This window comes from Patiria miniata, unplaced genomic scaffold (assembly GCF_015706575.1).
Source record: "Patiria miniata isolate m_02_andy unplaced genomic scaffold, ASM1570657v1 HiC_scaffold_26, whole genome shotgun sequence".
In the NCBI taxonomy this organism is placed as follows: Eukaryota; Metazoa; Echinodermata; class Asteroidea; order Valvatida; family Asterinidae; genus Patiria; species Patiria miniata.
The window spans coordinates 680,896-695,607 of NW_024037065.1; the positions used below are offsets into that span (position 1 = coordinate 680,896).

At 37.6% G+C, this 14,712-nt stretch overlaps 1 protein-coding gene across 2 annotated transcripts; it reads left to right on the forward strand.

Annotated features, from left to right (window-relative positions):
* The first annotated feature begins 90 nt into the window (after positions 1–90).
* On the forward strand, positions 91–14,146 carry LOC119734073. Of its 2 annotated transcripts, none has more exons than XM_038207435.1 (7): positions 91–176; positions 710–823; positions 1,452–1,577; positions 2,581–2,645; positions 9,960–10,031; positions 11,189–11,282; positions 12,245–14,146. In XM_038207435.1, exons 3-7 carry the CDS (start codon positions 1,490–1,492, stop codon positions 12,352–12,354), a joined length of 429 nt encoding a protein of 142 aa, XP_038063363.1. In that variant the 5' UTR covers positions 91–176; positions 710–823; positions 1,452–1,489; the 3' UTR covers positions 12,355–14,146. The 2 variants fall into 2 exon arrangements, with proteins under 2 accessions (XP_038063363.1, XP_038063364.1); XM_038207436.1 differs by having other exon boundaries at positions 710–790.
* Positions 14,147–14,712: the final 566 nt, after the last annotated feature.

Consider the following 14,712-nt stretch of genomic DNA (forward strand, 5'->3'; position numbering starts at 1 on the left):
TTAATACAAATGTAAAATTTTATTGGTAGATTAATCAGACTTTGTATTAACGGGAGTATACTGTAATGTTTATTTTTTGTTGTTTGAATGTGTATTTTTTATTTTGTGTGCATTACAGAAGATGCCAAGCTACGTGGTCCATACCGAGGCAACGTTGGATGCCAAGAGATGTACATGTACGTATCATTCCTCTGCCCGGAGAAAAGCACTTTCTCAGGGAAGTCTGCTTGCCAGGCCTACGAACCAAGGCTTGGCCCAGGCGAACATAAAGCCCTGTCCTAAAGAAACTGGACATGGGAATGCTCTGGGGTTGGCACCTCCCCGGAGAAGTCTGTCTCTAAGGCCATCTGAAGATGGTCTGGAGCAGGCGTGGCCGATGACCGAGTCATCACATGAGAGTGATGGCAATGATGGCCGTTGGCTTTCAGAGAGAAAAGATGCACAGATACCTCATGCTCAGATACCTCAGATACCTCATGCTCAAATACTTGACGCTCCTGAAACGTACGCTCCTGAAACTTATGCTCCTGATACGTACCCTCCTGAAACTTGCACTCATGAAAGTTTTCCCCCCGAAACATGCACTCCTGAAACGTGCAGTTCTGAAATTTCTACTCCTGAAACTTCTAGTCATGAAAGTTCATGTCATGGAAACTCTTATACAGACAGAAGTTATGACCATAGTTATTGTGCATATGATCTTTCACAGAGAGGAAATGATGTTGAGCTGAAGAAGCAGAGAATGCGGAAGAACACAGGAAGTATTCTGAAAGCAGTGAGAAGGTTGAAGGTTAGTGGACTGACATGTTGTAGCAGACATCAGGTATTGGAGTGTGTTGTAGAGTATCATAGAGAGGAAAGAAAGGTTTCAAAACCAAACAGGAAGAAAATCAGAAGACATGAACGAAGACAAGCATTCAATAGGTTGAGGAATGGCAAGGTCATTGAATTACGTATGAGTAAGGAAGAGAGAAAGAGCCATGAAAGAGCACAGAAGAATATTCAGAGACATACAAGGAGAAGTCTGACATATGTCATCAAGAAGATGCACAATAAGAAAGAACTATGCAAAGACAAGAAATCAAGCAAAAATGAGCACGAAGAGCAGGTTTCATTCAAGAACAGGAGTAAATTTTCAAATGGAGTAAGACAGAATGGTACAAGCAAGAGGTTGAGCAAGAGGTGTCGTGTTGAGAAGAGAAAGATTAAGAAAATGAACCATAGCTTGAAGGAAACAGAGCCTGTGCAGTGTTGGTTATGTGATCAAGTAACTAATACAGTTGAACAAGTTGTGGAATGTGATACCTGCAGTATCTGCTATCATATGAGTTGTATGGGATTTGCAAATATGGAATCTGTGCTAGCAAGCAAATCAGTATCATGGCTGTGTCTAAAATGTGGAAGATGTACTTACAGTGACTCTTGGTTGTATGATCTTGGCATTCCGACAGATGAGAACAAATTTGAGATACCATCATCTGAAGTGTACATGGAGGAAGCATCTGTTGAGTCATGCAGTGAAGGTGTTCCTTGCACAGAAGATTACATTCAAGTTTCAACAGTGAATGGAAACGAAGGTGAGAAACAAACAGGTACTGGCAAAATCAAGCATGTAATAGCCTGCAGAGATACATGTTTAAATACAGTTGAAAGACAATGCATACATGTAGTTAGGCAGACTGGAGGTTATTCATTGCGGAGCAAGAAGAGTACCAATGTTGAGAGTAGTTCTAGTAGTGGAAAGAAAAAGAAAGAGGAAAGTAAAAACAAAGCAAAGACAACAAGAGGTCAGTCTGCTAAGAAAGATGGAGAGCATAATGACACAAGTATAAATGAAGCAGTCTCAGAAAGAAAACCTATTACTAGATACAGTCTTCGAAACAGGAAAGAGCAAGTGTTGGTAGAAAATGAAAAGGAGAGTGTTGAGAATATGAAATCCAAAAGAAAAGCTGGAGATGGTGTGGAAGATTTTGGAAAAGGTACTGAGAGGAAAAAGCCCCGAGTCATTCCACAGAGAGGTAAATCACCGGAAAAGCATAAATCTAATGATGAAACCAAAATATGGAGTTGTTCTAAAAACAGTTGCAAAGACAATGACAACATAAATGAGACTAAAGAGATGAGATGTATTCAAGGTACTTTCCATCAAGGTGATCTCAGATTTGCAGAACTGGCTGGAAGACAATGTGTTTGTATGAGCCTGTGTGGAATCCTCTTTAGCCGAATTAAGCTGTTGAATACGTGGAGTTGCAAAGACATGGATTTTGTGTTGAACACTGGCAATGAATTGTACAGTTGTTTGTCTCGAAGCTCTACAATGAGAAATGAATATTTGTTAATCAGTGAGTTGCCTGATAAGATTGATGCGTTTGGTAAATGTTTTCACATGAAGATTGCTGAATCTGTTTCTGGCACTTTTGCAGAAGAAGGACATCTGACTGAGTTCAATATGATTCCATTGAGTAGGGCAGTAGAGCAGACAATTCAGAAATACTGTGCCTGTTTTATCTGTTTCAAAGGGAACACATTTTCAGTAATTGCTCAAGATGGAATGTATTATATTTTTGATTCACATTCTAGAAATCAGTATGGACATCAGGACAGTGAAGGAAGAAGTTTGGTCAAATGTGTATCATCATGGCAAGGTGTGTACAGGTATTGTACTGAACTTGGACAATCTATGAATGTCAGTGGTCATGAACAGTTTGAAATTACAGGTGTTACTGTCTGGGTAGATGATGATCTCAGTATCTGTGGTTGTGATGAGACTCTCAATGGTAGCTCCAGTAGTATGACACAGATAAAGAAACACAGTGAACATGACATAGAAATCATACAAGCTAATCAACCTGACAATCTAAAATTTGTTCCCTTGTCTTATGACCATAAGATTGCACTGTGTGAGAAATTAGGTGTGACAAAAATGTGTGTATATGGTCATGAAATTCCTGTGAAATGTGAGAAGTTGACAAAACCTGATGCTATAAAGAAAATTCAAGGTGATGGTAACTGTTTCTACAGAGCTATTTCATATGCTATTTCAGGAACTGAAAATAATCACATGCAACTCAGAATGGCAATTGTTAATCACTTGTTGGAAAATGCTGCTCAGTTTAGGTGCTATTTACGTGAAGGTTACAGGACAATTCAAGAGTATGTCACAAATGCAAGACTGTATAACAATGGAACATGGGCTACCGAGGTAGAAATCATTGTAACAGCACACATGTTGGATGTCGGTATTTACACATATGATGATGCCAATAAGTGGTATTTATTTTCAAATAGATATACATGCACAGATAGTAGAAGTGACAATTCAGAGATGTCAGGAATTTATTTGCACCACAAGAATCAGGTACATTATGATTTAGTGACAAGTGTACATGAGTTCAGAAGAAAGGTACAACACAACATTCAGGAGCACGATGACAATACATCAGAAACACAAGTGTTGAAAAGATCAAAGAGACGTAAACGTGTTAATGTAAGGAAGAGGCAAAAAACTAACCGAGACCAGCAAAGGGAAAGATATCAGAGAAAGAAAGATAAACAAAATAAAAACAATGCTGTAAGTGTCAAAGCGAAGAAAAATTGTGCAAAGAAAGAAAAATATCATAGTTGTGTGGTATACAGGCAAGGTGCTATTGAGTATGGCAAAAAGAGATACAAAGAAAATGCGGCAAATATCACTGGAGTTATGAGGAAACGATACCATGAGAATGCTGATTATAGGAGTAAAAAAATTGGCTGTGAAAAATTGAAATATGACAGAGATGCAGAACATAGGCAAACGAAGAAAAAAAGTGTGAAAATATACTGTAAGAGAAAATACCATTGTGATTTATCATATAAATATGCTCGTATCAAATCTATGAAAAAGAAGTATCATAGTGATTTGTCATATAGAAATGCTCTTATTAAATCTATGAAAAAGAAGTACCATGGTGATTTATCATATAAAAATGCTCTAATTAAATCGATTAAAAAGAAGTATTCTTTGAACAAATTATATAGGATGAAATTGATACATTTTCAGAAAGCAAAGTACCACAGTGATCAGTGTTATCGTCAAAATATGAAGCAAAGGAATGCTGAACGAGAAATAAGAAAGAGAGCAAGTCAATGTATTATGAGCAATGTAATGAGAAATTGGAGGCAAGATGTGTCATCAGGACCTGAATATATTTGTGCAGTTTGTCATAAAATCCTTTTTCGAAAGCAGGTTGTAAAGTGTAATCAAAATAAATACAAAAGTGACAATTGCATATCTCAAGAATATCTGCATAAGTGTGCCAACAATGAAAATTGTGGTGATAAGTGTCGTGTGGCAGAATCAAGTAGATCAAGTTTGTGGATTTGCTATACATGTCACAGGAAGTTGCTTCAGAACAGGATCCCAGCAGAAGCTTGTGCAAACAATTTGGCGTTGGAAGATATCCCAGAGGAATTGAGTTGTTTAAATATATTAGAGGAGCATCTGATTGCAATTAATGTGGCATTTATGAAGATGATGGCTTTACCCAGAGGTGGTCAGAATGCAGTGCATGGCCCAGTTGTTTGTGTACCTTCAAATATTTCGGAAACTGTAACAGCATTGCCTAGATGTTCTAATAATAATGAGTTAATCAGGGTTAAGTTGAAGAGAAAATTGTCATTCAAAGGATATTACCAGTACCAATTTGTAAGTAGAGAACATGTTGAACGTGCACTACAGTATCTTAAGGAGCATAATGTGTGGTACAAGGACATTGAGATAAACTGTGATTGGGACAATCCCCTGGAAGATGAAAGTGATAGCCAAGAAGAGCATGAATCTGATAATTCAAGTGAGAGTGATGAAGACACAGATGTAGACACAGATGAAGAACGTTTGACAGGTATTGTTTACGATACATGTTTGCAGCCAGTGAACATTGCTCAAGATGCTTTGGATCAATATTTTGATGATGTCATGTGTGTTGCACCTTGTGAAGGAAATAGCCCAGTCAGAGTTTTAATGGAAGAAGGTAATGAGGCGAAATGTTTTCCAGCGTTATTTCCAACAGGCACCCCTATTTTTAGTGATGATCGTGATGTGAAGTTAAGTCTCTGCAGATATTTTCATAACAGGTTAATGAATGCAAATAATAGATTTGCAAAGTGTACTCAGTATATCTTCTATGCTCAATACCTGTCAGAAATACAGCAAGTAATGTCACAAGTATCAATTGCAATGCGTCAGAGTTCAGGCAGTATACACAGTGCTGAAAGTGTAAATGCTAGCATGATTAATGATAGAGATCAACTGAGAGATATTTTACAGTCTGATAGTGGTTATAGGTTCTTGAAACCAATCAGAGGTACACCCCCATACTGGCAAGCAGCTCAGAAAGATGTCATGGCTATGATTAGACAACTTGGAATTCCAACATGGTTTTGCTCATTTTCAGCAGCTGATATGAGATGGCCTGAAATCATAAACACGATATTGAGACAACAGGGTGATTCTAGAGATGTTGAGGATTTGGATTGGAATGAGAAATGTAAAATATTGCGAAGTAATCCTGTGACTGCAGCTAGAATGTTTGACAAGAGATTCCATTCATTCTTGAAAGATGTTATTTTGTCCAGAGCTCAGCCTATTGGCAAAGTGAAGGATTATTTTTATAGAGTTGAATTTCAGCAAAGAGGAAGTCCACATACCCACTGTTTATTTTGGATTGAGAATGCTCCAAAATTGGGATGTGATAATGATGAAGAGGTTATTAAATTCATTGATTCATATATCAGCTGCAAATTGCCATCCAAGGATGAGGATTCAGAGCTGAATGACATAGTGAGTCACGTGCAGCTACATAGCAAGAAGCATTCTAAGTCATGTAAAAAAAAAGGAACTGAGTGTAGATTTAATTTTCCAAGACCACCATCCAGTAGAACCTTCATTACTGAGCCAGATCCCATGGATGATGATGATGACCGTGATGATATTCGTATTGATGATAATCATACTGATGGTGATGATGATAATTATACTGATGGTGATGATGATAACGATGAGTGTGGAGTGGATGAAAGTGATGATGGTGATGATAATCACAGAAATCAGCAATGTGATAGCAAGAAGCATAGTGATGCCAAGGAATTATTGAAGTCAGTTTGGGATGCAATACAGAATGAGGAAAACCAGAATTTGTCAACTGTACAGTTATTTGAAAGAATGAATATTACACAGGATGCTTTTGAAAAGGCTAACAATACATTGAGTCACAAACCTACAATTGTCATAAAAAGAGAACCACAAGATGTATGGGTAAATTTGTACAATCCTGCTTTGATTAGATGTTGGAATGCTAACATGGATATCCAGTATATCACCGATGCATATGCCTGTGCAGCTTATGTTGTGTCATATATGTCTAAATCAGAACGTGAAATGGGACAGTTATTAGCAAATACACAGAAAGAAGCTTTGAAGGGTAATTTGGATGCTAGGCAAAGTATGAAGGAACTTGGTTCTGTGTATCTGCATAATCGTGAAGTATCTGCCCAAGAAGCAGTGTTTCGAGTATGTGGTCTTCGATTGAAAGAAGGTTCAAGGAAAGTCGAGTTTATACCTGTTGGTGAAAATCCAGTCAGAATGAGCTTGCCGTTAAGTGTAATTCAGAATAGATCTGAAGATGATGACAGTGACATATTCATGGCTAATAGAGTTGATCGCTATAAAGCAAGACCAGATCTTCATAAATTTAATGACATGTGCCTTGCAAAATTTTGCTCAGAATACAGGGTAATATATAATGCAAACACTAACAAGAAAACTAAATCACCAGTGTATGAACTTAAAGATGGTTTGGGTCATGTACAGAGGCGTAGTAAAACTGAACCTGCAGTCATAAGATACCCCCGATTTTCAGAGAATAAATATCCTGAGAAGTATTACCACAGTATATTGCAGCTGTTTCTTCCATATTGTGTAGATGCACATTTGAAACCACCTAAGTTTGAAACATTTGAACAATTCTATAAAAATGGTGCTGTATGTCTACATGATAAACTGAAATCTGTGAGGTGCATTGTTGAAAGTAACCGCTCCATATATGAAGCAAATGTTGAGTCTCTTGAAGCAGCAGAACAGTATGTGAAGAAATTTGGTCTTCAAGAAGATGCTTGGGCTTTGATTTGTCCTAAGTCTGAGCAAGAGAGACTTGAATGTGAAGCAGAACGTGAAGAAGTAATAGGAGAAGAGAATGGTTTTGATATCCCTGATTTGCAAGCTGATGAAACAGTAGGAAAAAAATGTAGTATTGAACCACATCCAGCAAAAATATCAAAGCAAGAAGCACTCAATTTATTAAGATCATTGAACGAACAGCAGAGACAAGTGTTTAATAAGATTCGTAACTGGTGCTTGAAGAAGATCAATGGGAAAAATCCTGAACCATTTCATGTATTTGTGACCGGTGGAGCTGGAACTGGGAAAAGCCACTTGATAAAGTCAGTTCACTATGAAGCAACAAGACTTTTTGCTAGAATGGTTCAAAACCCTGAAAACATGTCAGTATTGATAGTTGCGCCTACAGGAGTTGCTGCATTTAATGTCAATGGTAGTACAATTCACAGTGCTCTTTCAATCCCTGTTGATGCTAGATTACCATATCAACCACTTGGAGAAGAGAAATTGAATACGCTGAGGAATGTGTTACAAGATCTTCAAATTTTGATTATTGATGAAATATCGATGGTTGATCACAAGATTTTGTGCTATATACATGGACGTTTGCGTCAGATGAAACAAACACGTAGTCATAATCATTTCGGTAACATCAGTATTTTAGCTGTTGGAGATTTTTATCAGCTACCTCCAGTCAAAGGAAAAGCATTGTATCAGAGAGCACTCCCAGTAGATCTATGGAATGATATTTTCCAGAAAGTAGAACTTAATGAAATAATGCGACAAAAAGATGATGTAGAGTTTGCAAAAGCACTGAATAGATTACGAGTAAAAACTAAGAAGGAAAAGTTATCAGAAGAAGATGTAACATTGTTGAAGTCCTGTGAAACTGGAGAAGATTGGAATGATGCATTACATATCTACCCATGTAACAAACAAGTGGATGAATACAATACGCAAACACTCTTTGCAACGTGTATTGATTGTATATGTATTGTTGCTAAGGATTTACAGAAAGATGCTAGTAAAGGTAATCGAAAAGGAAGGGTAAAAGTTCCTAAGAAATCAACATACACAAGCTTGCCTGAATCATTGTGGTTAGGTGTTGGTGCTAGAGTTATGTTAACTAAGAATATTGATGTATCAGATGGACTTGTGAATGGAGTGTTTGGCACTGTACGTGAAATTATTATGTTGCCAGATAAATCTTGGCCAAAGTGCATTGAAGTTCAGTTTGATAATAAGGATGTTGGATTGAAGTTAAAAAGAAAATACAAATCGTCAAATAAAGAAGACACAGTTCCAATTCAAAAGGAAGAAGAAAATGTCAGTAAGCAATGTGTTCGACAGCAGTTTCCCTTAAAATTAGCCTGGGCATGCACAGTTCACAAAGTGCAAGGAATGACAACAGATAGAGCAGTTGTTTGCCTTGAACACACATTTTCAGCTGGACAAGCTTATGTTGCACTGAGCAGAGTCACATCAATGCATGGACTTGTGATTCAAGGATTTGATGAAAAATATATCTACTGTAACAAGGCAATTTCGGAATCATTGAAAAGTATGCCAGAATTTACTGATGCTGAAGAATGTGCAAGGGAAGTGAAATCTGAAAAGACTGTTATCATGATGCATAACATTCAAGGATTAAAGGAACATCATATGGACCTAAAATGTAATAATGAAATGATGAAATCTGATTTCATCTGTCTTACTGAGACATGGATCGATAATGAGGAATACTCTGATGTAGAATTGAGTGATTTCAAATGCTATCATCAGATCAGAAGTGCGTCATATGATAATTCAAGTACAGTTACACAAATGTTGAAGCAGCAATGTCGTGGAGGTGTAGCAGTATTTGGTAGAAGGAACAGCACATTTAGCAGACTGACTCTTCCTGTTCAGAATCTAGAGCATATTGCATTTCAGGTAATAAGTAAGACGTCATACTGTGTGGCAGTAATTTATCGTCCGGCTTCATATTCAATGGATGAATTTCTTGGCTATCTTAAAATTTTGCTGAGTGAACTTCATAAAGTGTCTTATAGGTGCATTGTAATGGGTGATTTTAATGAAGACATTCTGAAACACTGTTCACGGATTGAAAAGTTAATGCAAAATTATGGTTATAGACAGTGTGTTCATGATGAAACTACAGAAAATGGCACATTGATTGACCACGTATACGTCAGAAATATGGATACGGTAGATGCTGCAGTGATTCCAACATACTACAGCTATCATGAAGCAGTTTCCATAAGAATATAATTTGAATACTTTTATTGAGGACATTCTGAAACCTACATGTACATGTACATGTACATGTATAACATTGAAACTGTCAATGTGAAGTATAGTGGTGTACACGTACATTGTATTTCACAGTTCCATAATGTTGGGATCATTTTGGACATTATAGAAGTAAGGATCAAGTGAATATTTATTCTTGTAAAATGTATGAATCTGTTTGATCATGATTAACCCGAACTGTGAAGGCCCTTTCAAAAAAAGCTTGGTTGTATCCTCAAATTGTTCAAAATATTCTAATTGCCACAGTGTACAAATTGAATACAGCCTCAATCTGCCTAAATAATTTTTTTGTTAATGACATTTGTTCCTGGAGGGATGATCACTGGCTAAATATCCTTCATTTGTATGCATAAAGGTATTTGTATTAAATGTAATTCTGTTAAATGATGTTGTTTTAATGTAAAGCTGATCTTTGAAGCAAACATACAATTGATGTGCAATATCAGTGCTAATGTGAACTAGTCATGAAATTACGATGGATGTTTTTTTGTAGATCATGTTCATTTCTCAAGTTGTGTACTCAAGAGACGTACATTATGTGCAAGATGGAATTATGTCATTCATGGTAAGTAAACAATTGCATCATCTATTTTGCTGAGGTCATAGTAGAAGTCTAAGAGAACATAGAGACCAGATTAGTTGAGCCTAGCTACTCAGTGGTCTGAGCTTCAGAAGTGCTATAGGTAAACATCGCGGTGAACATTCCTTTAAGAATAAACAAATCCTTAAAAAGAATTGAGAATATCGGACTCCTTGTGACGAGGAGATCTGCATGTGACGCACATTTGCTCACATCTGATCTCCATTGACGAAACAATTCAGCTACACATACTTGGGGTATGTACCGGTAATCTTCTCTGATGTTAAGATTGACGTACTGGTAGATGTGGACAAACAGTGGATTTGGCAGACTCCCCACAGATGTCTGGAAGAACTACCTCAAAAATGACACCAAAAACAGCTTCCTGTTGTGCAGTGCCGAGTCCTGGGTGACCACCCATTGGTGGCTGCTGCTCCTCGAGTGTTTCCATCAGTGTTGCCTCTATACCATTCATTGGAGTGACCTTGTCAGCAGTATTGAAGTCTGTGGGGCAACCGATGTTACCAGCATTGAGGCCATGCTCCTAAACATGAAGCTGCATTGAGGAGGATATCTAGCATGGAGAATCATGGTCTGCAAAAGATTGTTGAGTTCAGGGAACTGTTTAGGAGCCATCGCGACTGAGGAGCACCATGGAAGAGGTACCGGTACACAGACACCTTGAAAAAGTCCTCGACCACTTTCCACGTTGGCCGCTAGTAGTGTGTAATGCAAGCTGCTGATTCTGTAAGATAAGGAGACATGGTCAACCAGGGCACCTCCTTGGAGGGCAATTGAAGGTCCAGCATGTCAATACATGGTGGATGTGACTTCCAAAAGAGTGAACTTGTGTAATTTTGTAAACATTTTTGAGCGCTTGGCCAGATTACAGTGTGGCCCACAACTCTGCTCTCCAAAAGCATCACTTTACCTGCCAGTATTTGAACATGGTTCAGGTGAGTGAGATTGTCAGTTTTCCTGTTGGTTTTTTTTTGGGGGGGGGCGGGGAGGGCGGAGGGGGGTTGGTTGGTGGTGTTCAACTGTTCCTCAACTTGACACTTGCTGGTTTGTGTTTGGTTTGTGTGAGTACTGGAGCTAGTAGATCCTCGCACATGTCATTCTCTTGTATCCACTTTCTGTAGAAGTCATCAACTACAAATCCACATGTTTTCTGCCAGTTGCCTGTGTGCTTTCCAACAGCATCACTCTGTATGCCAGTATTTGAACATGGTTCAGGTGAGTGAGATTGTCAGATTTTCTGGTTTTTCGAGGGTTTTATCAGTGGTGTTCAAGTGTTCTTCAAAATGAAACTTGCTTGTTTGTGTTTGGTTTGTGTGAGTACTGGAGCTAGTAGATCCTCACACATGTCATTCTCTTGTATCCACTTTCTGTAGAAGTCATCAACTACAAATCCACATGTTTCCTGCCAGTTGCCAGTGTGCTCTCCAACAGCATCACTCTATATGCCAGTATTTGAACATGGTTCAGGTGAGTGAGATTTATCATGAAACTTCATTTCCATTACCATTATTGAAGCAAATAATTCGAAAAGTACCTTATTGGGACTTGATGAATCACAAAGGTTGTATCAGGACCGTCCAACAATCACGTGGACGTTGCTGAGGCGCTCATGTGACCTGTCACATTGTCATACTTGGTCAAACAACAGTCAGCAGTTTTACACGTGGGCTAGCTTGTATCCTCCATCTCTGTTCATCTGATGGCAGTGCATGTGGATTTTGACCGCTGCACATATTTTGAATTTCTAGAGTTGGTCCTTCCTGGCGATGATCTTAACATTGTCCACGTATATGTTGTCTCAAGTCAGATCTTAAATATTTGTGAATGATTTTCTAAAACCTACTCTATTTTCAAACTTTAGACAATGTTCAGACTTTGCTCATAGAAATACACGCGGACAGGTGCATTCTGACATATTTAGCTCAAATTTGAGGTGAAGGGCAACTAATGCAGAATATGCTATTGATGATTTGAATTGTCCTCAAATGAGGCACTTGGAAGGGCATCTACATATCTGCAAATAGTGTACCTTGAATGCAACTGATGGCTTAAAATTGAGTGTGTCCACAAATTTTTTAGCATTTTGCAAAAGTAAAGCCAGGTGGCAAAATTGTACGAGACATAATTTTGTACAAGTGTTGTTTCTTATAAACCACTTCCTATTTTATTGTATTCAGGGAAATATGCTGACTCTGTAGCAGATAAAATGAAGTGGTGCCAGCCTTTCTGCTATCGCTCTGTTAGCAACATCCAGCCTTATGTCATACAAGATGAAGTTACTCTGTAATTCTACGCTCTCAGCCACTATTGCGAGGCCTAATTGTCATATGGTTTAACCTAACAACCTTTGTGTATGCTGGGACCTCCAAGAAGCGTGAAATGTACATAGACACTCTTTCTACGAATCTATGTTTAAAGCAACACTGAGTGATCACAAATGTATCACTAAATACAGTGCTTTGGAGAAAAAGTGAGTCTGGAATCATGCACTGAAAGAGCTTGTTGCCTGCATGAGATGAATGACTGCAAGTGACATGCATGTTTAGGTTAAATCCATTATTTGGTACCTGATTGGTAAAACTGTTATCTTTCAGTTCCTCAACTACGGTGCAGAAAGCAACTAAAAGATATCAGAGTTATGGAACATAATCATGTTGAATTTGTATAAATACAAATTCAACATGATTATCGTAAATTTACGATAATACAAGTACGTGTTACGTGTAAAATACCACTGGCAGTGTACAACTGTACATCTATGTTTGTATGACCACGTTTAGTTTTAGTTCGATTGTTAAAATGGGGAGGGGGGGGGCTTTGTGTACTTAGATAATTTCTTGTGGCATGCCGTTTCTAAAAATCTGAAGGTTTTTCTGCATTCTAGAGTTTGTTTTGGGGAACAGTTTTCCCTCTTCAATATTTTAGCTGTCGATGTGTAGTCTTCATGTTATCCATCAAAACACTTTATAAAGGCTCAGTAATGTTTATCAGGGACAGTTTCTATGCACTTATATTACTTTTAGATGAAATTTGTCTTTTCCAGCGTTTTTTAAATGTGTTAAGAAATTAGCTATATTGTCAATTGTTAAGGACTTTGACATCTATCAAGTATCATGTAGACATTTTAATCTTGGTCAATTATATTTAAAGCCATTGTCACATATATGCCCTTTCCAATGTAGCAACCAACAAGCCGTCAGCCAAGCATGTTCAAAAATAAAATACTTGACAAAGACAAAGTTCAATTTGATTTTTATTTGGGGGGGGGGGGGTTGGAGTGTTGTGAGTGTTATGCATGCTAGTAGAGATGGGCTGACTGTTAAGCAAGTAAATATACACAAGCTTTACTTATATTGTGAGTAATCCTTTACATTTCCAAAAGAATCGACAATTGCAAAGGATATCAGATATGGTAAGGATAAGTAGGACTCTCAACATCAGCCTTGCAATTTATAGTCCATGCTCTTTTCTCAGGGACAGATTGTATGCACTTATCTTAATTTTAGATGAAATTTGTCTTTTCCACCGTTTTTTAAGTGTTAAGAAATAGCTATATTGTCATTGTCGAGCAGTTTGATAGTACATGTTCAAAAAAGTGACAACATCTATCATGTAGACATTTTAATTATTGGTATTTTGGTCAATTGTATTTAAAGCCATTATCACATATATGCCTTGTAGCTCCCAACAAGTCATCAACCAAGCCCGTTTTTCAATAAACTACTTTACAAAGAATAAGTCAAATTTGACTTGCATTTTTGTCGAAGTCAATGTTCCTTTTTTTGGGGGGGGGGGCGGTTGGAGTGTAATGAGACTAATCATCTGAGTACGCACTCATTTGAATAAATAATATGATGGTATGAAGTTTCAATAACATGTTACTGCAGTCATTTTGTTAAACAAAAAACACTTTGTGCAACAGGTTTGACATTTGTTTTTCCGCATTATGTTTTTTTTAGTTGAAGCAAGGTCTTTATGTTTGAATGCATTACCATTATTTTATGCGCTGTTGTTGTTTTTGTTATTTAGATTTAGGACTTGAAGAATGTACACCGTTATTAAGATGATGCACTGGGACCCATTATGACATCATCATGGCTTCTGTATGTGCGTATGTACAACGTACGTGCGTATGTACATGTACATTCTGTGCATGTTTTAAACCAGAGGTATTGTCAACCTAAAGTTTCAAGCGTGCGCAGGGCATGTTCGAGTTTGCTTATTGCCTCGAAGCTTTGAAATGTTTTTGACCTACCTTTAGATCGACAAATAAAGTAAAAACTAATATAAAAACTGCCATGGTTGATTTTTCAGGAATTTTCAAAGGAAAAAGGGTCTTTTCATTATAACTTCCGGTCTGATGACGTCATACGCCTAAAACTTCGCACACGTTTTAAGTGGGTCAAGATCATCATATACACCAATATTTAGGCGATTACGACAAACTTCGCCACAGACATCTATTCAAAACACATTTGTGAAAATTTTCAACCTGTCGCTAGAGGGCGCTCGAAGATTGCATGACGTCATTGGTAAATGATTTGAAAAATACTATTGGCCAAGAGACTAACACCGTTAAAAGCAAGTTCATATCTATTACCACTTTTAAATGATAAGCCACTTCCGGTTTTGGCCTTTTTCGACC